At 52.7% G+C, this 27,031-nt stretch overlaps 3 protein-coding genes across 15 annotated transcripts in view; 2 read left to right on the top strand and 1 right to left on the bottom strand.

The window, feature by feature from the left end:
* LIN52 (lin-52 DREAM MuvB core complex component) overlaps nucleotides 1-27,031 on the top strand; it is a 208,304-nt gene that overhangs the window by 156,788 nt on the left and 24,485 nt on the right. The gene's annotated exons all lie outside the window — the stretch shown is intronic.
* Nucleotides 1,393-20,742, top strand: VSX2 (visual system homeobox 2). 2 transcript variants are annotated; one of them, XM_067030656.1, is made up of 5 exons: nucleotides 1,393-1,872; nucleotides 3,178-3,262; nucleotides 7,127-7,250; nucleotides 17,691-17,871; nucleotides 18,643-20,742. In XM_067030656.1, exons 1-5 carry the CDS (start codon nucleotides 1,503-1,505, stop codon nucleotides 19,023-19,025), a joined length of 1,143 nt encoding a protein of 380 aa, XP_066886757.1. In that variant the 5' UTR covers nucleotides 1,393-1,502; the 3' UTR covers nucleotides 19,026-20,742. The 2 variants fall into 2 exon arrangements, with proteins under 2 accessions (XP_066886757.1, XP_058911886.1); XM_059055903.2 differs by having other exon boundaries at nucleotides 18,700-20,741.
* ABCD4 (ATP binding cassette subfamily D member 4) overlaps nucleotides 22,038-27,031 on the bottom strand; it is a 31,655-nt gene continuing 26,661 nt past the window's right edge. For 4 of the 12 annotated variants that reach the window (XR_010839490.1, XR_010839488.1, XR_010839491.1 and 1 more), the window contains one exon: nucleotides 24,395-25,339. The gene's annotated coding sequence lies outside the window, so the exon portion shown is untranslated. The other 8 variants (XR_010839483.1, XR_010839484.1, XR_010839474.1 and 5 more) reach the window with 7 other exon arrangements.

Genomic DNA, 27,031 nt, shown 5'->3' with positions numbered 1-27,031 from the left:
GTCTTTATTTCCCCTCAGAGGGTACCTTCAAGTCAAGACAGCTTTATTAAAAACCTACCACAGCATGCTGTGCTAGGCACAGTGGAGAGGAAGGTGCCAAGGTAGATAGACAGTCCTTAGCCCCACAAAGCTCACAGAAGAATTAGCTGAGGAGGTGGAGTGCAGGGACTCCGGGGTCCATGGTGCACTTACGTGTGTGTGTGTGTGTGTGTGTGTGTGTGTGTGAAATCACCTTCACTTAGCACTTGGACCCAAGGGAGCCATCCTCCCTGAAAGCAAGGAACCAGTAGCTCCACTGCCCACCTTTGGAATTCAGGTTTCTCCAGGTGAGGGTCCTGCCTGCCTAGAGAAGTTCCCTGCAGTCTCCCACCACTTTTCAACTGGCCCAGCTGGCTGCACTTCTGCCGCTTCCAACACAGGAGTTAGTCAAGGGATCCCCGTCGAATGGGCACAGAAGCTCACCCTTTAATTGCCTCTCACACTCTCCCTTCTCCCTCCTCCTTCCCTCCACTTCAACAATGCCATCCTCTTCATTTGACCCCCTGACTTGTCTATCTGATTTACTGGGAACCCCTAGCTCCTTGCTCAGAGCTAGTAAGGGCTCAATACATATTAGTTGAGTGAATGGTTAGAAGAGGAATGAAATCTTTCCATGGAAGTTGGAGACCCTTCATGTTTATTCTAGGAAGATGTTCAGGTGTCCACTGGTATTCTCCAAAAGAAGTCACCACCACTCTTCTTTCCCTCCAGGAACCCCTACTCCTGACCCCTTTATTCATTCATTCATTCATTGGGCGATAGTTATTGAGTAGCTCTTCTGAACTAGGCATTGTATCCTGTGCTGGGGAGACAAGCTTTGAGCTCTTCCACCCCATCTCCCTCTTCAAACCCGCTTCTTTCTCCCCGTTGCCACCACACACCCTGCCCAGGACACTTGCCCCTTCCCCGTTCTGCCTTTTTCGGAGTGGTCCCATATTTGGGTTTCTTTGACCCTGCCAAACCTGTATAGGATTGAGGGATTGAGGGAGGGAGGGAGGGAGGGATGGAGGCAGCAGGACTCCCAGTCTCTAGCACCTGCCCTCAGCCCATGCTTCCACTCCACCCCAGGGACTGTCCAAGCCAGCTCTGCCCAGAATCCCTAGCCACCCAGCCTCCTGGAACGGCCCTGAACCTTATCTCAGCCTCTGGGGGCCCTGCCCATGGGCGTCCTGCAGAGCCCACCCGGTGCCTGGCCCCCAGCGCCCTGGCCCCTCAGTGCTGCCCGCGGCGGGAGCTGCCAGCTTTTTGGAATTCCTAATCGCTCCTGGCCCCGGTGATTGGCTGCTCAGCTCTGACCCCACTTGGGCTGCCTCCTGGTTGGATAAAAGGGGAATCTCCTTGGGGCTCCAGAGCATTAGACATCGGAGGGGGCACCTGGGACCAACTTCGTGAAGCGGGGAGCCCGGCGGGGGGGTGGGGGGAGCAAAAGACCTGCGGTCTCAGCCCCTTCAAAGAGCTGAGAGATGACGGGGAAAGCCGGGGAAGCGCTGAGCAAGCCCAAAGCCGAGACAGTGGCCAAGAGTACCTCGGGGGGCGCCCCGGGCAGGTGCACAGGGTTTGGCATCCAGGAGATCCTGGGCTTGAACAAGGAGCCCCCCAGCTCCCACCCGCGGGCTGCCCTCGACGGTCTGGCCCCTGGGCACTTGCTGGCTGCGCGCTCCGTGCTCAGTCCCGCAGGAGTAGGCGGCATGGGGCTACTGGGGCCCGGGGGGCTCCCCGGTTTCTATGCACAGCCCACCTTCCTGGAAGTGCTGTCCGACCCGCAGAGCGTCCACTTGCAGCCGCTGGGCAGAGCGTCGGGGCCGCTGGACACCAGCCAGACGGCCAGCTCGGGTAGGTGAGGGCGAGGCTGTGTGGCTGCCTGACTGGGGTGAGAGCCGGGAACCCCACGCCGTCGACTCTCGCTTGCACCGCAAGGCCTCCTACGGGCGCAAAAGTTCGTGCCAGGCCGAGAGGTCGCAGTGCGGGCCTGGAGCCGGCGCGCCCGGGGCGGGGGCTCGGAGGATGCTCCCGGCTGCGGCCGGGTTTTGGCCTCCGCGTTTCCGGCGGCCGAGCTGTGCTCCGGTCCCCGTGTCGGGCCCGGCTCTGCCGCGGCGCCTGATTGGGGCCCCACTGGAAACAAGGCTTAGGGTGTCGGAGCGCGTGGGGCAGTCGGGGGTCCCCTCCCATTGCTCCACTTCGGCCCCGGCCTCTCGGAGGACCCGCGCTCCTAGAGCCCGATTCCGTTCCGGGCGTTGGCGGCCCGGGAAGCGGGTGCCAGCTTCGGGCCCCAGCCCTGGTGTCCAAAGTTGTCTTTTCCTTCCTCCTTTCCTCCGTTCCAAGCCTCCCGCATTGGTCAGCTGGGTTTTAATTTTCTCCTCACGAGCTTAGACAACCCGGCCACGGCGGCGGCCCAAGGGGTCGCAATCCGAGATACCACCTAAGCGGTATAGTATCTCGGATCCCGGCGCCTCGCGGGCTCGGGACCGCTGGACGACACTGCCGCGCCCTCCGCGGTCAGTTTTCCCGGCCGCACGTCTCCGCCAGCTCGGCCCTCCGGCTCTGGTTCGCGCTCTGCGATTTCCCCGATTTTTCGCTCTCGTTTAATTAATTTATTTTTATTTGGAGGGGCAACGAAAAGTGGTGCGTCGCAGTCTCTCCAGTCCTGGGGGGTGGGGGGCGCATGGTGCGGGCACCGGAAAGGCGGTTGTGCCCGGGAGCCCCCAGACCTTCCCGGAGTCCAGCTCTCCGCGCCCAGGCTCCGCTCCTGGGGGCCACCTTCCGAACCCCGGAGCCACGGCTGCTAGCGCAGGGCAGGGCGCCGAGCCCGGGGCACCGCCGGGGGGCCCTGCGACCCGCGGAGGCTGTCGCGCTCCCCTGCTGCCCCTGCCCAGGCGTGTCTGGGCCTTTGCTTCTCAGAACGAAACAGAACGGAATGCGTTCACGACCTCCGGACTGCGGCGCCGGCGTGGGTGGAAACAGCCGCGGCTTAGGGATGGGGTAGAGCTCGCGGAGGGCTCTCGGGGAGACGGAGCAGGCCCGGCTGCGCCCGGAGGCCGCCGGGCTGGGGCCCCCGCGGGTTTCGGGAGCCTGACGCGCCCGGGTGCTGCGGAGCGCGTCTCCCATATTCTGCCGCACGTGCCTCCGCCCGCTTTTCAGATTCTGAAGATGTGTCCTCCAGCGACCGAAAAATGTCCAAATCGGCTTTAAACCAGACCAAGAAACGGAAGAAGCGGCGACACAGGTAAGGCCCCTGCAGCGTTTTCGGTCACCTTCCTGCTCACCTATCCCCTGCCGTCGTCCCCTGTTCGGGGATAGGGTCTCTCGGACCCTAATCTCGCCGGCTCTAGATCTGAGGTCCGCTGCTGTGCCAGGACGGGGAGACAGGACGTTGTTTGGGGACATCCGCCCGGGGGCCCTGGCGTCCGGCCGTGCCGGGTGAGGACCTTGATCGTCCGCCGGGGAAGCGGCACCGTTTCAGGCTTTCTCCTGCTTCTCCGGGAGAAAGGAAAGCCCCCAACTAGGGCTAAACCCGAGCCAGAGAGGAGCTGGCGGCCCCCAGGTGTCAGCCCTGCATCGGCACATTCGGAGAGCCACGCACACCTCCGGGCGGGCAGATCGGCTCTCCCCTGCCGCCGGAGCCGGTTCCTCTGCACTCTGCCCCGGCCCCTATTCCTCTCCCGCCGTCCCTGTCAGCGCCGCCAACCCCCTATCTTTCTGCGCCCACCGGTCGCAAAATCTCGAGCGTGATACCCGCATGGATGGCAGATTTTCCTATGGCTTCCGCTCCTCTGTGATCCATAAGCCTCAGTTTCCTTGTCTGTGAAATGCGGAGGGAGGAGTGTGTGCGCTGAAGGAGCCCGCGAGCCCTCGCTGGAGTGGAGTGGGCTGCCTTGGAGGATGCAGACTAAAGAGTGAGGGGTTTTTTGTTTTTGTTTTTCTTTAAATATTTTAAAAATAGACATTACTTGCACAAACTTAAAATACAGTAGGTGCCGAAAGGTATATCCTGAAAAGTAATTCCCCACCCCAGACCCGCATTCCCTTCCGCAGCCGCTACCAACTCCTTGTGCAAATGTAGGAGGAGGTTTTCAACAAATAAAGGAGTGAGAACCAAAAATCGACCTGACTTCCTGCGGGTGCTGCTTGCCCCTGCGCTTACCCCGGCTCTGTTTTCCGAGATCTCTCTCCGCCCCAGTGCGGATGAAGCGCCCGCAGGGTTCCCGATCGCTGGGTGGACGTCTCCCCCTGGGGTGCTCTCCACCTCATCCTCTTCTCGCCAATTTGTTCTCAGCCTCTTTGCACCCTTTCTCTGGGTGCTTTTCTGCGTTCCTCTCTTCCTTCACCCCCGGAAATGACCCCCATGTTTTAAAACGGCTCTTCCTCACCTCTCAGGCCCCAACAGGTTCTGGCTTGAATGGGGGTGAACTTTGACTTGGTTTCTTGGTGACCTCGGTTTGTTCCCTTCAGGCGGCTGTTTGTTTTTGTTTTGTTTGTTTTGTTTTATTGTAAACGGAAACGTTGTTTTTAGTCCTGATCCTGGGTCACTTTTTACATTCATCCGTCCTGCAAATATTCATTAAAACACCTCCGATGCATCCATGTCATGCTGGTGGGAGGGTGGGGGTAATCCTGTCAGCCTCTGGAGCCTGGACAGGGACCTCCAGCAGGGACAGGGACCCGGAGGGCAGGTTGGAGTCCGGCTGACCGGCTTCTGTGCTGCTGTCCGAATAGGGGTGGGGGAGGGATTCCCACAGCCGGGAGAGCCCCGGACAAAGCACCCCCAGGAGCACTGCTTCTGCATGGGGGCATCTCCTTGTGCAGCACTTGGAGCTGACTGACCCACGGCCGAAAGTCCATGCTTAAGTTTTCTAACCCTCTATCCTCACCTGATACCCTCTCCACCAGGGAAAATTTGGGTGCTTTGGAGGGTTCCCAAGGAGACAGGACAACAGCTCTAGGTTTTGGGCTATTTCTGGTGCACGAAGGGAACAGATTATTGGAGAGAGGAGAACGGCTGGTGCAATTTTTAATTAGTAAAAAATGTGTTTTCCTGAGCGTCTCTCATTTGGGGAGTTCAGGTAAGAGACCCTGGAATATGGTGATGAGAGGCGAGCATCTCTTGATCACCCAGAAACTCAAGGGGCTTAGCAGGGGTTAGAGAGGGGAGTGGGGATGGAGCAGCTGCCTTCGGAATCTCTCAGATTTTCCTCTTCCCTTTTCCTGGAAGGCTCAGCTCTGGTAGACTGGTTACTATGGGAAACTGAAGGGTCTGGGGTTCTGCGTAAAGCCAGTAGCAGGGTTTGGGTCACGTTGTACCGGGCGCAGGGAGACTCCCTGGAGAGCACATCAGCATAAACACGTGGATTAGCTCTGAGGCAGGAATGAGGGGAAGTTTGGGGGATTTGAGGCATTGTTTCATTTTGTTTCTTTCTTAATTCCTTTCTTTTTTGTTTTGTTTTGTTTTTTTGGTCTGTTTTTTTGTTTGGGGTTTTTTGTTTGTTTTTAATGAGAGCTCTCCCAAGCAAAGAATGACACTTGAATGGTTCTGAATGACCTGCTATCACCTTTCCTCTTTGGCTTTGGCCACGCCCCGATATCTGTGTGCCTCAGTTTTCCTAGTTTTGAAAAAGACTTGCATGTTTTGATTGTTTATTTTGACTGTCTGTTCAGGGACCCTTCAGTAAGTGGCAGGAGAGGAATAGAAAGCAGCAGATCTTCAAAATTCTGAAGAATTAACCTTCTGTATACATAAGCATTCTGTTCCCCACAAGAGGATAGGAGAAACAATTTAGAATCAAACCAGTCATTTTCTATAAAGAGCAGAATCTTTCTTTCTCACACATCCCCCGCATCATCCTCCAAGTCGTTAAAGCCAACACCAGCACAAGGAGTATACGGGGCTGACATTTGTACTTTTTCCTTGTGCTGGGTGAGGCGAGGGCAGCAGCGAGGGATTTTAAACCACCACCCCCCCATGCTGGTTCCAGGGTCCAAATCCCGGAGGCTCAAGCAGGGAATGTACCATTGTCCAAGTGCGAAAAAATCCAGACTATATTGCTCCCCATCTTGTCGATGAGGGTGCAGGATAAAGGTCACCTAAAACCTGGTGAAATTCAGGTCTGAAAAAAGAATTTGTGTCTGTAAGTGGGTGTGTAGTGTATTTATTCAAGAAAGGGGGATATGAGCCCCCTAATATTGGAGGTAAAAAATTGTATGTACTGGAGCATATCCATTTGCTAGGGTGAGAGGATATGGCTTTTACTGGATTCTTAAAGCAGTTTATGACTCAAAATAGGTCAATGTGAACTGCTCTGTGGGTGCTGGGGGTGTGTGTGGGAAGGCGCTCTCAGGGTGACCTGAATGAAACTCCCCTGAATGGGGCTCCCGCTGGGTGAGTGGCTGAGCCTGTGTGTGGGATGGCGGGGAGGTGACCCTTGCCTTCTGAGCCCAGGAAGGGACAGAGCACCCCCTTTCCCATCTCCCTGCCCCCAAGACTGCACGGGAGGCTCTAAGGAGCCTTTAGGTCTGGGCAGGTGAGGGCAGGCGTGCTGAGGTAGGGTGAGGGGCTGCTAGAATCAGTTAGTTCTCTGCTGTACAGACGCTGGGGCTGGGGCGGCTGCTGCATTTGACCTTCTGGTGAATCTTTGAACTCTGAGTACAATTTAAAAGACCAACTCTCCTGTCTGTGAGAGGAGCCCAGGAAGCTGGTCCTGATGAGGCTGAGGCACTTATTTACCTGGTGAGCCCTCCACGCTGTGCCTGGAAGAAGAGGGGCTTTCTGCAGTTTTCTAAAATTTGTGTCTTAACACCCTTTCCCCCCAAGCACTTCCAGGAAGATTCTTAGTATAAAGTGTCACGGAGGGCCGAAATAATACTCCTCACCACCAAAAGGGTAGTGTGGACCCTTAGACTTGAATGAAGAAGAGTTCAGAGGATGGGGTGGGGGGAGGTGGGGGGGGGGAAGGAGGCGGGGTTGCATCCGATTGTGCTGGCCAAGCCTGGGTTTGGGGTCTATCCAGGAGCCATGGGGGAGGGCCATTCTGTCCTCTGTGGGACAGCTTTTTCCATTTTGGGGGTCCCGACTGACTTTTTTTGCTCCCCTCAGGACAATCTTTACCTCCTACCAGCTAGAGGAGCTGGAGAAGGCATTCAATGAGGCCCACTACCCAGATGTCTATGCCCGGGAGATGTTGGCCATGAAAACAGAGCTCCCCGAAGACAGGATACAGGTAACAGCTCTGAGTCCCTCTCTCACACTTTCCTTACCCTCAGGGACATCAACTGCCCCAGGCTCCCAGACACCCATCTCCCACCTCAGCAGAGTGTGTGCTTGCCTGTAATCATGTCCTCATGCACAACAGTTCATTTAAGCAGGCAGGTGTTTGCTGAATACCTACCATGTGAGATGGGTGCTGCTGGGGGAACGAGAGACTTAGCAGAGGAGGCAAGGCCTGCTGCTGCACTGTGGGCTTCCTGAGGAGTATGTCAGACAAACCATGCACCTGGAGGTGGCCCCAGGCCTCTCTGGGTGCTGGGGGTGGGGGGTGGGGGCATCTGTCTCCCTTCCTTCCACTGCTTCCCCATGAGGAAGAGGTTGCCCCCTCCTTTCCTATCTACTCCCCACCACCTCCATCTACCTGAGCCCCCTTCCTCCTCACAACCCAACAGCTGGCCCTGCCCAGGGCTCCTGCTCCTTGACTTCTCCCAGATCTGGCCCACAATGTGCTCATTAAGCCCCTCCCCCTCGCTGGAGAGTTTTGTGGCGGAACCAGCCCTGACCTGGACTGGGCTGTCCTCAGCTCTGCTGGGCGCCCAGCCTCCTTTCATCAGTGGCAGGGTCCTCCCAAGTCCAGGACGCCCCTAGCTGGGCAGGAGTGGACTGCTTAATCATTTCTTCGGGAGGAGATGAAGTCTGATGATTCTCCAGACAGGGCAGGAAGAAGTGATGCGGTGGAGGATCACTTCCAGAAGCTTTGGGGTTGCCTTAGTTGGATCAAGAACTTTAATCAAAGCCGCTCCTATTGGGACACCTGAGTGGCCCGGAGTAGTTGACTGTCCAGGTTGGAAAAGGGCGGAGAGGGTCCCGACTTCCTGAAACCCCGTCTGCTCCGAACCTCCTCCTCCTTTGTGTCTCCACGTGTGATGTGAGTTGGGGCGGGTAGGGGACAAGTCCAGAGGAACCAAAGAAGGTGTGTAGGTTCCTTGCGCTCCCTCGCTGGAGAACCAGAGAATGGGAAACGAGGCAGTGAGCTGATTTTCCAGAAGAGCCTGCCTCTCCGCTGGAAGTCTATGGGGAATTTCAGCCAATGGCTTTAGACAGTGACACTAACAATAAGCTCAATTATTCATAAGCAGATTATCTGTTTGGCGCATTATCCATGGTGGCCTGGATCCATCATCCCTCCCAGCTGAGTTCCAGTGGGAACAGGCTGGGTGTTGCTTCTGGATCCTGTGTTGGGGGGGCGGGTCATGACGAGCAGCGGGGCTGAGGTGAGACTGCCCGATTTCCCTGTTGGTTGGTCCCACATTTATGCTACTGACCAGTAGGAAAGAACAGCCTGTCTCTTGCGGTGGCTTGTCCTGAAATCCCTTTGGCTGTGGTGGTGGTGGTGGTGGGTTGGAGTGTCTGAAAGATCTGGGGAAGCTCGCCCTCGCCCTCGGCTGTCACTGCATTGCTGTAAATGCCCAGCTGGCAGACTCTAGGCTTTTTAAAATCGCCGGGGGCGTTATCTACAGGGTGGTGTCTGAAGCCACCAGAACCAGCCTGGACGAGCCAAGAGTGTGGAGTACATTGATTCCCTGGATTGTGAGGACTGGCTGTGGAATTTGCGGTTATGGGAGAAACCAAGGCAAGGATCTCTCCAGCTCTTCCAGCACCGCCTGGTTCTTTGGCTAAATGTCAACTAGCCGTGCCCCCAAGTGTTTTACCAAGGGGCCTGGGAAAGGTCTTAACATCTATCGGTGGCAGTCACAGCTCTATCCCACAGAGCAGTTCCCATGTGCCCAGTGTTCTAACTATGGGACATGCACAGGAGAGGCAGGGTGGTGCAGTGGTTAGGGACACCAACTCTGGAGCCAGACTGTCCTGGCCTCACCAGTTACCAGCTGAGTGACTGTGGATAAGTTACTTCACCAGCCCGAGCTTCCCATTGCTCATCTGTAAAATGGGGATGACAGTGGCAGCTGCAGGTGTGATGAGCCGTGTGTGTGGTGTGTTCCAGTGGGTCCGGCATGGGCCCAGCTCACTTGGTTTGAGCTCTGATCTCATTAAATCCTGGCAACAGCCTGTGGGGGAGAGAACATTAGCCTCCTTTTATAACTGAGGAAAGTGAGGCCCAGCAACCGCCCAAGGCCAAATAACTAGTAAGTGGGGGGACACAGGGACCCACCTAAAGTCCCTTTAGGCTGCACCTAAAGCCCACTCATTCACCACCTGCCTCTTGGGTTTGAAGCCTTTGCTTTGACTTGAAGCTGGAGGAACAGAGGTGATTTGATGTCAGGTGGGAGACCTGTATCAAATCTTCTTTATTTAAAAAACCCCGATATTTATTGAGTACCAGGTACTGTTCTAAAAACCCCCAAAACTCACTCATAAAAAAATTATTTTTTGAATGGGCGAATTCAGGTACATGAGTTCAAAAGGGTGAAACATGAGTCACCCTTGCCACGGTCCACCAGCAGTCCCTCCAGGGGTTACCAGTTTCCTTTGGTTCCTTCCAGAGATAGTTTATGTATATTCTTTTTTTAAAAAAAAAATTTATATTGGAGTATAATTGCTTTACAATGTTGTGTTAGTTTCTGTATTCTACTCCCAAAGAATCCTCAGAACTCCCGACGGACTAGGTACTATTACTGTGCCCACTTTGCAGGTGGGGAACCTGAGACCCAGAGTTCAGAGCTGAGTCCCTTTAGACTCCAGAACACTTACTTCACTACACTGCCACCCTTCCTCCTCATTTCCTCTCAGCATGTTGATTTTAGTGGAACCAGTGCATCTAAGGATGGACCCTACCACTCAGAGCCAGTCCCCTCCCCTCCCCCAGCTTTCAGGCCTTTGTCTATGTGTTGAGGCTTAAGGGGAAGGGCAGTTATTAGAGGCTCCAAGTCTGAAGTTAGACATTCTCAGGTGGAGTGGAAAGGTTATTGGACTGGATATCCAATCAGGGACCCAGATCTTAGTTCTGGTCTGACACCCACCAGGCATGGCAGAGGCCAAGCCATCTGTAAAGGGAAGAGGAGGGATCCCTCCCAGAGAGCAGCCTCCTCAGAATCACCTCTCTCACTGGGCCCCTGGGCTGCCGTGGGTGTAATGGAGGAGTGGGACAGCCCCAGGTGGAGAGCTGGGACACACACTTTTGCTGGACCAACCCAAGTAAGCCCCTGGATGTGTCTGAGACCTACTGTCCAATGTCTAATGAGAACACGGTAGATGTGAAAAGTCAGACACACCTACTTCTAATCTTTGTTTCACTACCAGCAAATCAAACTCTGAGCCTCAGATTACTCATTTGTGAACTAATAATAACAAAAATTATCTAAAATAATTTAACAAAAGTATTGTTATTGGCATTATTAGTACATAGCATTGTCCCAGATATTAAGTGCTTTCCATGCCCTTTTTCATTACATCCTCACAAAAGCTAGATGAATTCGATGCTATTCTTATCCCCATTTTCTGGATGAGGAAACTGAAGGGCTGAGAGGTGAAGTAAGTGGTGGACTGGGATTCAAACCCGGTGCTCAAGTCCTATCTCAGGAGAGCAAATGAGGGAAAAGGGAGCACCGTCTACGGAACCTGGAATAATTAATGCAAATTGCAGTGATGAGGGACCAGCCCCCTCAGTAGTGGAGATTCCCTCTGCCTTTGTGCTTTGAGGGCAAGCACTTCCTCCCTCTATATCTCTCTGGGTTGGAGTGTGAAGGGATAAGGTGCACTGCTGGGGAAAGAAGAGATTTCCAGTCTTCATATCATATCAGACTCAGACACGAAGTCCTTTTTGTGTCTCTGAGAAACGCTAGGATATGACATTCTGGAAGCCCCTGTCGGATGTCAGCCCTGGGGAAGAGGAAATGGATTTCCAGATTGACTTTATTTCCTCTGTGTGGTCACTCATTCTCAGAGTTGTAGGATAGGAGAATATTCAGATATTCACTTATGTGTTTACTGTATTTTTTTTCTGACAAGAGTTGTATTTATTTAAAATGCCTCCATTGCAGAGATATGGATGCACAAAGTGAACAGAGAAATCTCACCTCCACTCTTAGCAGCCTGATGTGTTTGGAAGGATGAGATTTGGATTCTCTGACTAGCACTGTTCCATTCTGCCTCTTTTAAAGTGGTCCCCTCCCAAGGGTAGGGAAGAATGTTTTAGGGGATTATATTCCAGAAGTTAGAAGATAGCTGCCTGGATGGGAAAGGGTTTCCGTGTGTCTCAGCCCGGGATGTTTGCAGCTTTTTAAAATTACCCGTGCCAGACCCCCACACCTAGCAAGGCTAGGTTTGGTTTGATGTGGAGCCTGTACATTTTTAAAGCTCTCCAGGTGATTGTGTGTAGCCAGTGTAAAAATGCTGGGTCAGAGGCTCAGGAAAAGAGTTTCTGCGTTTTAAGTGGGTTAATATGAGTGGAAGAAAGTGGAGTACTGGGTAACCTGGTGGGATGACCTGTCCAGAGGTTCAGGGAAGGATGCTGCATGGGGCTGCCAGGAAACATGGGCAGAGCTGCCCCCTAGTGGACATCAGAGGCTACAGCAAGGCCAGGCTTCTCTGGGCCTGAAGCTGGGACTGGAAAGGGTGTGCTGACTGTCAGAAGTGCTGAGCGGATGTGGAGTGTGAGGTCGTTAAATCACGCCAGCAATGAGCCCAGATTAATCAGCTTCCAGTCAGAGGAGAGGAGAGAAGCTAAGTGAATATGATGGAAAGTGCCACATGGCCAAAAAAAGCTGGGCCCGATAGCCTGGGGCAAGATTGGAGGGCAGGGCCTGGGGTAGCCAAGGGGCCAGAAGGTGCAGAGCTTCTATCATGCAAGACGTCTCCCTTAGTGGGGCAATCCTGGAGGGACTGCAGAGGGAAGGAGGCCTGGGCACATAGTCCTGTGGGGATACAAGGCTGGGAACTTGTGAGTACAAGAGAAGTCCTGGTTATCCACAAAGGGAGAGAGACAGCTGACAATGTTGTCTGCCAGCTCGATGGGTGCGCTGTGGCAGAAGAGCATCCATTTGGCAAGAAGCCTTTTCCTGGGTCCAGTCCATCCTTGGAGGCACGAGCTCTTGGGACCCTCTCTGCCAGGTTTGGAGGCACCTGTCAGACCAGCTGTCGACAGCCAGAGGCCTCCTATCTGGGCTCTCTGAGTGCTGCTGGGCACCACCTGTGAAGGGAAGTGCACCAGGAAACCCAGGCTCTTTCCTGAGCCAGAAGATCTTCCCCCTCTCCTTTCCCTGGGACTACCAAGTTGGTGACCCTTGATGTCCCTTGTAGGCCGCTTCTCAGGCACTTGGAGGCCCTGAAGTGGAAGGCAGGGCTCTGGTCCTTGCTGGGGCCTGAGCGCAGGCTCTCCTGAAGAGTTGCGGACCCGACTTCCTTGAGAGTGGAGCAGTGTCTTCCAGAAAGTGTGCAGTCAGGAAAGTGAGAGAGAGATTGAAGGAGTATTGTGGGCTTGCCAGAACCAAGAGACCAAGCAGGAAAGGGGGCCTAAATGCTGAAAAGGCATGTCAAAGGTGGGAGATGGGAGGACCCGGCTTTATGGGAAAAGTGTCACCGAGCATTTGCTTGAAAGCAAATCCTCATCTCATAGCACATTTGTCCCCAGAATTCGCCCAGCATCAAGCCAACGTTTTCCAGTTCTTACAACATGCCAGGCATTTCCCATGCACTATTCTGTTGAATTTTTATAACAAACCTGCAAGGAAGTGGTATCATAGGGCAGATGAAGAATCGGAAGCTCAGAAAGGTTAAGAAATGCACCCAAAGTCACAAAGGCAGTTGAAGATAGAGCAGGGGTCTCCAACCTAGGTCTTCTAGCTCTTGATCGTAGCCAACTGCATGGGTGGTCTCTTGCATTTGAGCCTCAGGGGTCTGGGAAACGTTAGAAACTCGGGAGAGTTTCAGGGGCATCTGTTTGGCCCCTAGAGGGGAAACTCGAGGCTATCTGTATTAAAACCTTACAGCCTGAAGTTTAGCTCTGTCCCCCCCATCACACCCCCTGGAGTTGTTACTGTTGTTATTATTATTATTTGTCAGTCCAGCCTTGCAGCAGAGCATGTGGAGGGGGCCAGAAGGGCAGGTAATGCCGTTGATTAACCTGACCCCTGCACAGACTCCTACTGACTTTCTGTGCCTCCACTGAAATAATAATAAGTAGCTTTTATTGAGCACCTTCTGCGTGACAAACACTGATTTTAGGCACTTTCACTTACTTCATTAATCCCTGAAACAACCCAGAAAAGTAGGTATTCTTTTTTTTTTTTTTTTGGTATTCTTATTTCATGCTTGAAGGGACTGAGACTGAGAGAGAGAGCAAGTAACTTGCCCAGGATCACACAGCAATTTTTGTCACAGTTGGGAAATTCCAGTTCAGGACTGGCTGCTTTCAGTGCTTCTTGCAAATGTTTAAGTTCTGCACACATGCTGGTTGCTTCCAGGAAGGGAAGAGAAAGGCAAATATGAAGAGTGGTTAGGGTTAATTCTAATTCCTTGTCCTCTTCCCTCCAAGGCACCAATGCCACAGCTTCCCTGCCAGCTGTCCTACAAAGAAATTGTTTTGGCTGTCCAGGTTTCCTCCATAAACTGGAGCAGCATCTGGTCTTCAAAGAGCCAGGCATTCCAGGAGCCCATAACCAAGGGTCTGGCTGACTCCTGGTTTGAGCGACCAGCTGGCACCAACTCCCCTTGGAGCATCTGTGGGCAAAGTCTGATCTGCAGACCAGTTATTCATTTGTCCAAATTAGGAGACTGAGGAAAACGGTTCTGTTTACAGGCCCCGGAGATGATCTGAATCCCAAGTCTGCACCCCCTTCTTCAGTGTTCCAAGAAAGATGCTGTTTCCATCTGAGAGCCCTGCCCGCCTCTCAAGCTCATGGAATCCTGGGGAAGCCAGGGCAATGCACCTTTCCAGGGATCCACACTTGGGGGGGTGGGGGGAGTGGGAGTGGTAGTGAGCATCTCTGCTTTTGTTTACTCCACAATCCCTTCTCCAGAATACCTGATTCTATTTATTTTTATTTATTTATTTTTCTCCTGTGCCATGCAGTATGTGGGATCTTAGTTCCCCGATCAGGGCTTGAACCCTCACCCCCTGCATTGGGAGCTCGGAGTCTTAACCACTGGACCGCCAGGGAAGTCCCCAGAATACCTGACTCTAAACCTTACGGAAAACAGACACTTCTTTCATCAGTTTGTCAACAGAACTCATTCTTGGCAAAAACCAGATCTGACCTCATGCTCTTTATTTGTCCCTTATGAATATGTGTATGTTTTGCTGCAGAAATCAAAGCTGGTTTGACTATGGGGTACTACTGCTGCTGCCGCCGCAGGATGTTACATAACATGTAGTATATGCATCACATATTTTTTCTAAAATCCAAAACATTCTGGAGGCTGGTGCCAATGGGTTCCAGTTCAGGGCTTGTGGCCTTGTTGTTTTGTAATGCACCGTATTCAAGCAGGAAGGTCATCTCCTGCCCAGGAGGCAGATGGCTTACTTAGATTCATAAAGATAGCCTTCCCAACCCTCTGTGGTCAGACTTGGAATTCCACCTTGGAATTCCATCGCCAAGGGGTTCACTCTTTGCTGTCTTCTCTGTGAGGTGGATGAAACCAGAAGTCACTTACACCTTTCTGTGGCTTAGTCCTTTTAGATTTTTCCTCTGTGCAAAAAAACTTGAGACGAGTGCTTGTAGAGGACGACTAAGTGCTAACGGGAAGGAAGGTAGAACAGGACAGAGGTCTCAGACAAACTTCAGGCTTTGGGTAGGGCAGAGGGCCTGCGGGACAGACAGAGCCGCAGGGGAGAGATCTAAACACACCGGAGAGCCAGGCCAGGCCGATGGCCGAGTTAGCCTGAACTCACATGGAGCACCGCTTTCCGCTCTTCAGTGCACGGAGCGCAGCCATCTAGTAGCCTTCAAATTACATAAACCCGTTCCTCGGCCAGGTTCGCTGAGTGCGGTCTGGGTCTAGACCAGAGGGAGGCCTTGCATTAGCTCCGCAGCTCTCCAGCAGGGACGGCAGGTGCCAAACGCGGTGGTGGCAACGGTGCGGCTCACCGGAGGCGGCGCCGCCCAGGGAGGGACGAGCGATCGTTTTGTAACAGCGCGGGCGCGGGTCAGTGTGAGGACTGAGAGGCCCGGGGTGTCTGAAGCCGCATCTCTCCCATTTTTAGAGGTTCCTAGTTATTTACAAATGAAGAAATGCCAAAACAGGTTACACACATTTGGGTCAACTTAAAGGTGTGCGAGGACCGTGCGGTCTGGAAGCAGCCCCTTAGAAAGTCTGTGACCGCGGAGCTCTGGGCGCCTTGGGGGTGCGGCCGGGTCGCCCCCTGCTGAATGTGGCCGGCCGCGCGCCACTGCAGACTCGGGGCTGTCGGGAGCTGCCAGGGAGCTCACTCCGCCACCTGGCGGCGGAGGTGGGAACCGCAGGGGCTCGCGGACTCCGAGCCCCCGCCAAGGCCTCTCCGCGGCCGAGGCAGCAAAGGGTTAAGCTGTCAGCGGCGAGATGTTAAACAGGTGTCAAAGGCTCCCCATATATCTGCAGATTGAAATCAAATTCTTTGCCGTATAAAAAGATAAATTACCCAGGCGCTGCCGCGCGTCCCACTCATCACGCCAGCGCCAGACGGCAAGCAATTTTTTTTTTAATGTGCTAACGACCTAATCAAGCAATCAAGTTGGAGAAGATTGCAGAGTGACCGGGGCAGCCATCTGCCGGCGAGCCCCGCATTCATTTCCCGCGCCCCCGCGTGGGGAGGAGGCCGGGGAGGGAGCTGCCGTTGGGGAAGAGGGGAAAAAATCCTAAACAAATTAACACCCAATTTTCCCCGTCTAATTAGTTAAATGAGAAGTGTTTGGGGTCCCCCGGGGAGGGGGAACGGCTTGTGGCGCGGCTCGCTCTGCCTCTCCAGCATTAATTAGTGCGGGTCAATGCCGCGGCTCCCGAGAGAGCAGCCGCTTTAATTTCCCGTGATATTTCAGTGCTTGAGGCCCATCGATTCAAACAGAAATTAACTTATTTTTCAATCAGCCCAGGGCTGCCCCTAGGGGTGACTCTTCTTTTGCCGCCTCCTGAATAGAGCTGGAGCAATTTTTCATCAAAAGCTGAAACCTCCGCCGCCGGGGGCGGGAGAGGGGGCCCGGAGGGAAGGGCGGGGACCTGGCCGAGGTGAGGGAATGGAAATCGCCCAGGAAACTAATAGATTTTCCCCGAACCCGCCTCTGCCCTCCCCCATCCCCCCACTTCCCGGGGCGCTTGGGTGGCTCGCCGCCGCCGGGGTCGGGGCCTGGAGGGGCTGTGAGGGGACCAGAGGGGGCTGATGGGCCTGGGGTCCTTCCAGAGACCCCCGGTCTGCCGCGGGCCTCTCACCTGCTTGAGGGACAGTGCAGCTGTCCCTGGCTATGGCTCCTGTCAGCTGCCAGAAGCCTCGGGAAAAATGCTTGGGGGGACCAAGAAATTCCTCCCTCCTCCATGCATGAAAGGGACCCTGGGATCTCCTCCCAAAACCAGACTGGAGTGTTGCGGATACCCCCAGCCCACCCCATGCTCTTTCAGACCCCGCACCAGTCAGCTCTGGGGCCAGAGAAGCAGCCCCTAGAGTGTCCCCCACCGCACTCTCCTAGGTCCCTACCTTCACGTGCTCCTCACACCAGAAGAATTTTGTCTTCCTTCCCTGACTGAAGGATGGCTGCCCAGCTCCCCCAAATGTCATTCAGAGTTAGGTCCAAAATTGTGCACAGTGGGTGAATGGAGGGGTTAAGTTGTCAGCGGCGTGACGGCGGGGCAGGACTTGGCCAGAACAGGGCAGAGAAGGGAGGCTGACTCAGGCCTCTTGGGAGTGTCCCCTGCCCTGCTTTGCAGCCATTCCCAGGCTTCCTGACACCTGGATGAAAAGCCCTGTGCAGTCTGAGTCCACACTGACCTCGCCTGCCAGGACTGCTCTGGCCTCTGCAGTTCTGGTGGAGACAGAGCCCTGAACCAAAGGCACTGGAAAGGACTTTGTCCTCCAGGAGCCAGAAAGGGGATTCTGTTTGTATGCTGGAGGTGTGAACACTTGCAAGAGAGCTATGAGGGTCGGGCTTCTCGGCTGCAAACTGAGGACCACATGCGGAACTGCCCATCTGCTAGACCCTGTCCAGGTGCCCCTACTCCAACACCCTTAAACTGCTTTGATCAAAAAAAAAAAAAAAAAAAAAAAAAAAAAACAGACCATTTTGCCCATCATGTTCTCAGAGGACTTGTATCTCATTCTGGACACCCTGAGCCTGGAGGAACCCCAGGGGTACTTCGGGGTAGGTGAGCTTAAGTAAGGATGCCCTGCTGGAGAAAGCGAAGTCACAGGGGAATGGGGCCGTTGGCAATCAAAGAGGCGGGTCCCTTAACTCCAGGCAGACACAGCGGGGTAGGGGCAGGGCCTCTGCCTGGTGCAGGACGCCCCTGACCTGTTCGTCTGCACTTACAGGTCTGGTTCCAGAACCGAAGAGCCAAGTGGAGGAAGCGGGAGAAGTGCTGGGGCCGGAGCAGCGTCATGGCGGAGTACGGGCTCTACGGGGCCATGGTGCGCCACTCCATCCCCCTGCCGGAGTCCATCCTCAAGTCCGCCAAGGATGGCATCATGGACTCCTGCGCCCCGTGGCTGCTGGGTAAGAGCCTGCACTCTCCCTGGGGCCCTGCCCCCGTGGTGAGGGGAGCGGGCTCCCTGGAGGAGGGGACAGAGCCCTGGGGCAGGGATGCCTGGCCACAACAGCCTGGCGGGAGAGAGGCCCAAAGCTGGTCTCCCGGTCTCCCTTGGGGGGCTCAGAGGGCAGGCTGCACCCAGGGCTTGGTGTCTGTCCCTCGCACCCACCTACTGGGTGCCTAGGACTCTCATCCTGGACAGATGCCCCCTGTGGGTTCTTTTGTCCTGTGAGCCGGGGGTGGCTATTGCCCCAGGGTGTGTATCCTCCTCTTCCCTTGGCTGGAGCTGGCGTTGTGGTGAATGAAACAGCCCCTCTTGGGGGTTGAGGGGACCTCTAGGTCCCTTTGGCCACCATTCTGGCTTTGCCCAAAGGACTTCTTCCCCCTAAATCTCTCCACCTGCCATCCTCCCCCATCTGCCATCTGGACCTGTGCCTGACAGCAGCGCCAGCTTATCTTGGAGTTCTGAGATCTGGAATCCCAAAAGGGAGGGCTCGGGGAGCAAGTGCTGTGCTCGGGAAGGGACAGACAGGACTCCCGGGGGCCAGGTGCCCAGGGACTTAGCTGGGAGAAGCCCTCTGCAGGCCTGATGCCCCGCTGCTGGTCCGCAGCCGCATCCCCGGCCCCCCTCCCGCTGCCCCGGCCCCGACCCCTGGGACTCGCGTGACTGCGGTATATGAAGTAAGGCTTTCTGCTTGTCCTTAATTCTGGCCTCTCTCTATCTTTGCCGTTTTCAGTTCAAGATGGCTTTCCCAGGCGCTTTTCTAAACCCGAATACCAACAATTCTTTTTAGGGATGCACAAAAAGTCGCTGGAGGCGGCAGCCGAGTCGGGGAGGAAGCCCGAGGCGGAGCGTCAGGCCCTGCCCAAGCTCGACAAGATGGAGCCGGAGGAGCGGGGTCCCGACCCCCCGGCCGCCATGTCCCAGGAGGAACTGAGGGAGAACAGCATCGCCGCGCTCCGAGCCAGAGCGCAGGAGCACAGCACCAAAGTGCTGGGGACTGTGTCCGGGCCCGACAGCCTGGCCCGGAACGGCGAGGAGCCGGAGCGGGAGGAGGCCACGGACGAAGACAGGCCAGCGGAGAAGCTGAGTCCGCCGCAGCTCGAGGACATGGCTTAGGTCAAGGGCGCGCAGACACCGCAGCCCCAGGACTCTGCTCTGCTCCGCTCGGGGCCTGTGGTGCTGGGAGGTGTTCTCAGAGGCGGGGCCCAGGCCTGGTTTCTGCCACCCTCCCTCACCCCACAGGCCCTCTGTGACCCCCAGGGGACTTCAGGCACAACTCAGTCCTGGCTGAGGTTTTGGGCCACGCTGAGACATCCCTATCTAGTCCTGACCTGTCCAGCACCCTCCTCCTCTTCCTAACAGACCTGCCTCAGAAGCCTTCTTGCCGCCCCAGACCACCCCCTCAAGCTGCTTTCAACTCAATGCTTTGGCGGCTCTCCGTGTCCGAATCCACCCCTTACTCTCTGTTCTCTTGCTCAAAAGCGCCCTCCTTCTCAGCACCACACCCACTGTGGATTGTGCTCTGCCCAGACCCAAAGATGCTGCTGCAAACACACTGCCCACCGGCGGCGACAGGGATGGAGGACCTGCACTCCAGTGCCGGTGTCCTGAGCGCCCCAGCCCCTGGCGAAACTCTGCTCCCCTGCATCCCCTTCAGGATGTAGTGTCCTGAAGGCCCAGGCACAACCCCTGCCGGCCCCCGGCGCTGGGGCCCAGATTCCGGATTCAACTTGGAAAGTCTCAACCTGGGCCCCTCGGCCAGCCTCCAAGTCCTGTCCTCCACAGTCAGCCTCAGGAACCCACCCTCCACACCCAGCCAGTCCCACCGTTCCTCCCCACACAGGTGCCAGCGCCGCAGGGGGCAGTGTACGGTACCTGCTGTGAGGCCAGGCTCTGCCCTGCAGCCAGGGGGCACCTCTCACAGCTGCTGTGACTCACTGCACCTTTGGGAAGCCAAATCCTCCACCCAGGGCCCTTGGGTGTGTGTTTCTGGAGCATCCTGACCATACCCCCCCACCCCCCAATATGCTGCCTGTGACCCTGACTTGCTGTGCAAGGCATCCTTCCCCCTAGAGATTCTTGCAAATTACTGGTTCGCATGTGCCCTGCCTTGGAGCAACCCAATCCAGCTGTAAAATGAACACATAGGAAACCACAGATCTTGACTCAACTTGATCCAGGCCATTCCTGGAGTGGGCCTGAGGCTATAAATAGCCATCACAGTTGATCACAAGAAGAGTATGAGAAAAGGCTAGAAGGAGAGCAAGGGAGGAGCCAGTGTTAGACCCAAACTAAGCTACAGGCACACATACCTTCCAGCTGGGTGTGAGCCGTGGTGCATGTTCTCTAGAGTCAGACAGTGATGGGGTAGGAATAGGGGACGGGGCTTCTTCCTGTCTGCTGATGGGAGGACCTGTCCATACTGATGGCCCTCTCTGCAGCTGCCCCTTCCACCCCCAGGCCAGGCACATGTCCCCCTCACCCTCATGGCATTTTCCTCTACTATCCCACCTACCCTTGCAGGGGATCCCTTGCAGGAGAAAGGCCTGAGACAGTGAATTGGGATTTGAATTCCATATCAAAAGTTGATTTCTTCTTCATTCTGTTCATGGACCTTCCCCCCAATTCTTCCTGTCTTTGTCTCCCGTTGGTTTGAAGTGTTAGACTATAGCCCCTGGTGTGTAAATAATGTACATAGAATCAGAAGAAAGAAACTTGATATTGAAGTGTTTGAAATATGGAACTGTAATAACTTCTAGGTCTTCGAAAACTGTGATTTCTGTGCCATTTTCTGTAAAGATACAAGTAAGAATAAAATTGATGTAAAAACGGCAGAGGAGGGGTCCAGGAGTCCTCTGTGGTGAGCGTAGTGTGTGTTTGTGTGTATGGGTAGCATAAAAAGTAAATCCATGAAGTCATATTTAGGTCAAAATTACTAGATTCCTATTTTAAAATTATTCCAACTGTAGAGGCACAGTGGTCTGCCTTTCTCCACTAAGCTGATGTCACTATTTGTCACTGCAATATGGAACCCTTTTCCATTGCAGGCATAACTGAAATATCCCAGCCAGTGAGCCCCTAAGTTATTACCTGTGACTCCTTCCTGCTCCCCACACAACGAATTACATTGACCTTTCCCTCTGGTCCTTATTTGTAAACAACCCTAGTTCCTTCGCATCTCAGGTGAAGCCCACAGCCCACCTTGGCCCCCGAGAGTACTGACGCCCTGCCTTTTGTGTACACATGTGCACTCGAATATATCACCTACAACTCAAACACAGCAACAAATGGAAAAGGCAAAGTCATCTGGAACTGAAAGTCAGATAAGCCTATCCTAAATCCCTGGGAAAGAGGAGAATAAACAAGAGAAACAGCTTAAGGGAGACCCCCTGAGATCACATGAGGACAGCTGCGCCCTGCTGACCTCATGATGTGTTGGGTGGAATTACAAGATGAAAGAGCAGACAGGATGGACTTAGCTTATAGTTGAGCTTTTGGCTCAAGAAATCTCATAAGATTGTTTCCAATTGGCTCAGATATGGAACTCATCAGAAGAGGTTTTTCTGGCAGCCGGTCATGAAACAAGAATGACAGGGGGTCAGTGGTCCCTGTACTTCAGACTGGGCCCAGATATAACCCTCCTGGACCCAGAGCCTGGGGGATACACATGGGAGATCTCCGACCTCTATGTGCTGAAAGGAAAGGCCCAAGAGCCTGCCTTCAAGTTCTGCCCACACAGGGCTCCCCCAGGCCACCCCTGAGCATGTCGGGTCCCTGCAGGACTCACTGTCACCCCCGGCTCTAGGAATGCCTTGCCCTCACCCTGCTCACCCCCGACACTCCAGCAAATGCACAGCCTCTCGTCCTTCATGTCCCTTCCTACCTGGAGCCTTCCTGACCCTCCAGGCAGAGTCTACAACCTCTGTTCTCTCATACAGCACATGAGACATTCCTGCATTTCTGCACTCTATGCATTGTGTTGTAACTTTCTATTTACAAGTTTATCTTCCCCACAAGACTGATTTCTTCAAGGGTGGCGATGGTATCTTATTCATCATTTATCCCCAGGACCCATCAAAGGGTCACTCAAGCCACTGTTGAATGAATAAATGAATGAATGAAAGAATGTTCTTTCTCTAACTCATCCATTTATTTAACTATTTCAAACATTTATTGAGCATCTACTGTGTACCAGGTAGTGGGGCAAGATACTGGGGACACAGTGGTGGGCACAGCAGTCCTATTTGGGGAAGTAAGATACAAAATTGCAAGTGTCCTAAGGCCTCAGAGGCTCTAGATGAGGGACCATGAAAACATATCCATGGGATTTGGGTCAAGGTGTTTAACCTCTGAGCCTCTCCTGTGTTCTAAATCGAAATAATAACCCTGGGTCCTTCAGTCTCATACTGTTGAGAGGAAGAAGCAAGGACAATGGCAAAGGTATCACGTGAGCAGGAGCGAAAGGTGGCCACACCATGCAGCCTCCTCAAGCTGGGGGTGGGGGGTGGGGGGAGAGGGGCTGGCAGCTGCCCCGCCCTCAGTTAGATCTCGGGGACAAGTGGGACACTCAGAGGCTTGGGAGCTGCCAGAAATCCTCCTGGACGATCAACCCAGGGGATTTACCTTGTGAAGAGGTATGCAGCTCTCTGCAAAGGGACATACACATAGGCCTCCGGGCAATCAACGAGGGGAGAGGCTGTGATGCCACAAGGGAAAAACAGGACAGGAAAGGAAGGGCCTGAACAGCCGGGGCCCTAGGGTGCAGAACTAAGAGAAACCCTGCTAGGTGCCGACTGCACCCCAGGAGGGCCTTCTGCCAGAGGATCCTGTGGAGCATGAAAGGGAGATTTTATTCCAGGCTCCGTAGGCCCAACGGGCTGCCAATAGATGGCTGTGTACACCAAGAATAGGCAGAGAGTGATAAAAGGACATGAGGGACTGAATTTTTAAATCAATTAATTAATTAATTGATTGATTTTTGGCTGCGTTGGGCTCCGTTGCTGTGCGCGGGCTTTCTCTAGTTGTAGCGAGCAGGGGCTACTCTTCGCTGCGGTGCGCAGGCTTCTCATTGCGGTGGCTTCTCTTGTTGAGGAGCACAGGCTCTAGGAATGTGGGCTTCAGTAGTTGTGGCACGTGGGCTCTAGAGCTCAGGCTCAGTAGTTGTGGCGCACGGGCTTAGTTGCTCCGCTGCATGTGGGATCTTCCTGGATCAGGGCTCAAATGCGTATCCCCTGCATTGGCAGGTGGCTTCTTAACCACTGCGCCACCAGGGAAGTCCATCCAGGGCAGTGTTTACCTTCCCAGAAGTAGAAACAAATGATGAAAAGCCAGTTCCGGGCTCAGGCAACAAAGCTTTGCAGTTGAGATGATGACACAAGAATTAAATAGATGGATACATTTATGAACAGGAGAAGAAGATTACTGCTAATCACAAAAACAGACATCTCAAGTTAATAATTTTAGCGATTTTCTATGTATGGAAAGAGTCTGGGCTCATTGAAATTATTCCTTTGATATGCATCTTAACCCTCTAGGGCCAGTATCGTGTTTTTCTCCATTCTGAATTCCCCTTAGGACACATCATGGGGTGGGGGTGGAGGGGAGGCTGCAGTGGTGGATGGCTTGATGGTGGGCAACATTCTTTGTCCACATCGTTTCCTCTTGGTCGTAAATTAGACAAAGGTTTGGGAGGCATTTCATGACCAGTTTGTCCCAATGATCTAGGCTCATTCCTAGATCAGGTGGGAATTCTGTTGATAGGCTACTTAATGTGCTAATTTTTCTTTTTAAAATAAATTTATTTATTATTTATTTTTGGCTGTGTTGGGTCTTCGCTGCTGCACACGGGCCCCCTCCAGTTGAGGGGAGCAGGGGCCACTCCCTGCTGCGGTGTGTGGGCCCCTCACCGTGGTGGCCTCTCCCGTTATGGAGCACGGGCACCAGGCACTCAGGCTTCAGCAGTTGTGGCATGTGGGCTCAGCAGCTGTGGTACTCAGGCTCAGTAGTTGTGGCACATGGGCCCAGCCACCCCGCGGCATGTGGGATCTTCTCGGACCAGGGCTCAAACCCTTGTCCCCTGCATTGGCAGGCGGATCCTTAACCACTGCACCACCAGGGAAGTCCCTAATGTGCTAATTTTTGAATTAGTCCCTGTTGATAACCTAAAATTCTCTGGATCACCCGTCTTAGTAGTCTACTATGATCCAGGAAATGTTTTTCCCTTGCTCCCTTTTCCTGTATCTAGAGATCTAGCATTGCACTATTACAATTATTGTATGTAGAGTTATATATATGATCAACTGCCTCAAGACATTTAGCCATCATTAATTTTGCCAGAGCCCTGGTTATACATTGGGTAATGTAAGAAAAAACAGTCTTATAAAATAGACAGGGGAATTCCCTGGTGGTCCAGTGGTTAGGACTCCATGCTTCCACTGCAGGGGGCACAGGTTCGATTCCTCATCGGGGCACTAAGATCCCGCAAGCAGCGTGGTGTGGCCAAATAAATAAATAAATAAATAAAATTAAATAGGCTATAAGGATACAAGTAATTCAGCTAGTAACATTAATCAAGTCATAGTACGGCAGAGAGAGGCACAAGGTATAAATAATTTGAAAACAACGAGAGAGAACACATTTAAACTATAATTAGCATAGCTAGCTGTAATCTGGTCTCAATAACCTATCCTTAAGTCCACATGGGAACCAGTTGGAGAAGCCAAATCCTGGAGGGATCAGGTAGAAAGAAAAAGATAAATGTTTCATCTTTGTTTACAAAGGTAAACTTTATCAACTTGTTGTAGGTCATAGTTACACATAGTTAGTGTAAGAGGAAAGGTTTTCTGGAAAACGAAGATTAAAAGCCAGTATGTTTCAGAAAAAAGTCATAAAATTATAAATCATATTTATCAGTTAATTCAGCCCCATGTTCTTGTTGATCTGGATGAAGGCATAAAGTTTTCTGTCAGAGTTTTGTAATTTCTTACGCAGTTCAGTGGTATGACCTAAAAGTCATCAGAAACTTATATTTGTCAAAAAGTTCTTTTTATGAATCTTCTTAAAGATCTTCATTTTATAAAAGCATCAGAGTAAAGCAATGATTGTCTATAAATGACAAAAGACTTAAAATGGCATGGTTACAAAGCAATTAATAAGTAACTTGGATATTTCTGTGACATACAACATTTTTACGTAATAACTAGAATTATGACTGATAACATTATACCAGGACATATCAGATTTTTAGGAATTCCCTACACATTTTGGAATATCTGTATTAATGACATTTACTCATACAATATAACCTAAAAAGGTTAGGGCCACGTATTTGACAATGTTTCCCATGTAATTTAACTTACCAAATAAACCTAATTAGTCTAATATCTCTCTTCAGGATGTTTTGAGGGTCTTTTGAAGCATCCCAAAGGTGCCTGGAGAGCAAAATAACTTTATTTAGAATTTGACTTGGGGAAGTTTGTCAAAGATATCAAAAGTTTTTATTTATTTATTTATCTGGCCCCACCATGCGGCATGCAGGAGCTTAGTTCCCCCGACCAGGGATCGAACCCATGCCCCCTGCAGTGGCAGTGCATTCAGAGTCTTAAACACTGGACCACCAGGGAAGTCCCTCAAAAGGTTTTAAAACACTTAGTCAAATAGGATCCTTGGTCACTGTGAAACAATACTTGTTCATTCAATCAACGTGACAATAAAAGATTTTTAAGGAAAATACAGATCATTTAGAAGGCAAAGAAACAATCTATTATCAAAAGTAGCTCAACATTTCAAGAAAACTTTGTTCTCTTTTTAAAAAAAATTATTAGTCTTTTTTTTTAAAAAAAAGATTTATTGATTTATTTATTTATTTTTGCCTGTGTTAGGTCTTTGTTTCTGCATGCGGGCTTTCTCTAGTTGCAGCGAGCAGGGGCTGCTCTTTGTTTTTGTTTTTTTTGTTTTTTTGGCCGTACGCGGGCCTCTCGCTGTTGTGGCCTCCCCCGTTGCGGAGCACAGGCTCCGCGGCCATGGCTCATGGGCCCAACCGCTCTGCGGTATGTGGGATCTTCCCAGACGGGGTCACGAACCCATATCAGCTGCATCGGCAGGCAGACTCTCAACCACTACGCCACCAGGGAAGCCTGGGGGCTACTCTTTGTTGCAGTACATGGGCTTCTCATTGCGGTGGCTTCTCTTGTTGCGGAGCATGGGCTCTGGGCACACGGGCTCCAGTAGTTGTGGCACCTGGGCTCAGTGGTTGTGGCTCATGGGCTCTAGAGCGCAGGCTCAGTAGTTGTGGTGCACGGGCTTAGTTGCTCTGCAACATGTGGGATCTTCCCAGACCAGGGTTCGAACCCGTGTCCCCTGCACTGGCAGGTGGATTCTTAACCACTGCTCCACCAGGGAAGCCCAAAGCTTTGTTGTCTTAACACAGAGAGGAAAAACAAACTCTAGTCCTGCACCAGCCCACCCTCAATAACAAAATTCCTTTACCTAATTCAATTCAATTCCAATCCCAGCCTGACCATGCACAAAATTATTTCCTCAGGGTTCCCTTTTTACAAACCTTCTACAACTTTCTGTATCTATATTAGTTTAGCCCTTATTTTTCTTTCCCGTTTATAAATAACCAGCTTTGGGACAAAATCACTTTCCCCTTAACAAAATGCATTTCCATTCCTCATACCTTCTTTTGCCGAAAACACACATCCTACTTTCCTTGCATACTAAAATGTTTCCCTTATTATCCCAGTAGCTTTAGTTATATATATATTACAATTTTAACCCTTAAAAATCTTAATCTCGGGCTTCCCTGATGGTGCAGTGGTTAAGAATCCGCCTGCCAATGCATGGGACACGGGTTGGAGCCCTGGTCCGGGAAGATCCCACATGCCACAGAACAACTAAGCTCGTGCACCACAACTACTGAGCCTGTGCTCTAGAGCCCATGAGCCACAACTACTGACCCCACGTGCCACAATTACTGAAGCCCGTGCACCTAGAGCCCGTGCTTCGCAACAAGAGAAGCGACCGCAATGAGAAGCCCGTGCACCGCAACAAAGAGTAGCCCCCGCTCGCCTCAACTAGACAAAGCCCGTGCGCAGCAACGAAGACCCAATGCAGCCAAA

The sequence above is a fragment of the Kogia breviceps genome, chromosome 3 (genome assembly GCF_026419965.1).
Source record: "Kogia breviceps isolate mKogBre1 chromosome 3, mKogBre1 haplotype 1, whole genome shotgun sequence".
Lineage (NCBI taxonomy): Eukaryota > Metazoa > Chordata > Mammalia > Artiodactyla > Physeteridae > Kogia > Kogia breviceps.
The sequence above is the reverse complement of the archived record's forward strand: the minus strand, read 5'-3'. Positions and strand labels throughout refer to the sequence as shown.

Bases quoted from the DNA above. Each gene is read 5' to 3' on its own strand.
- VSX2 (XM_067030656.1), top strand. From the start codon at position 1,503: ATGACGGGGAAAGCCGGGGAAGCGCTGAGCAAGCCCAAAGCCGAGACA. The intron at 7,251-17,690 runs GTAACAGCTCTG...CTGCACTTACAG, and splicing joins TCCCCGAAGACAGGATACAG to GTCTGGTTCCAGAACCGAAG. The intron at 17,872-18,642 runs GTAAGAGCCTGC...TGCCGTTTTCAG, and splicing joins CTGCGCCCCGTGGCTGCTGG to TTCAAGATGGCTTTCCCAGG.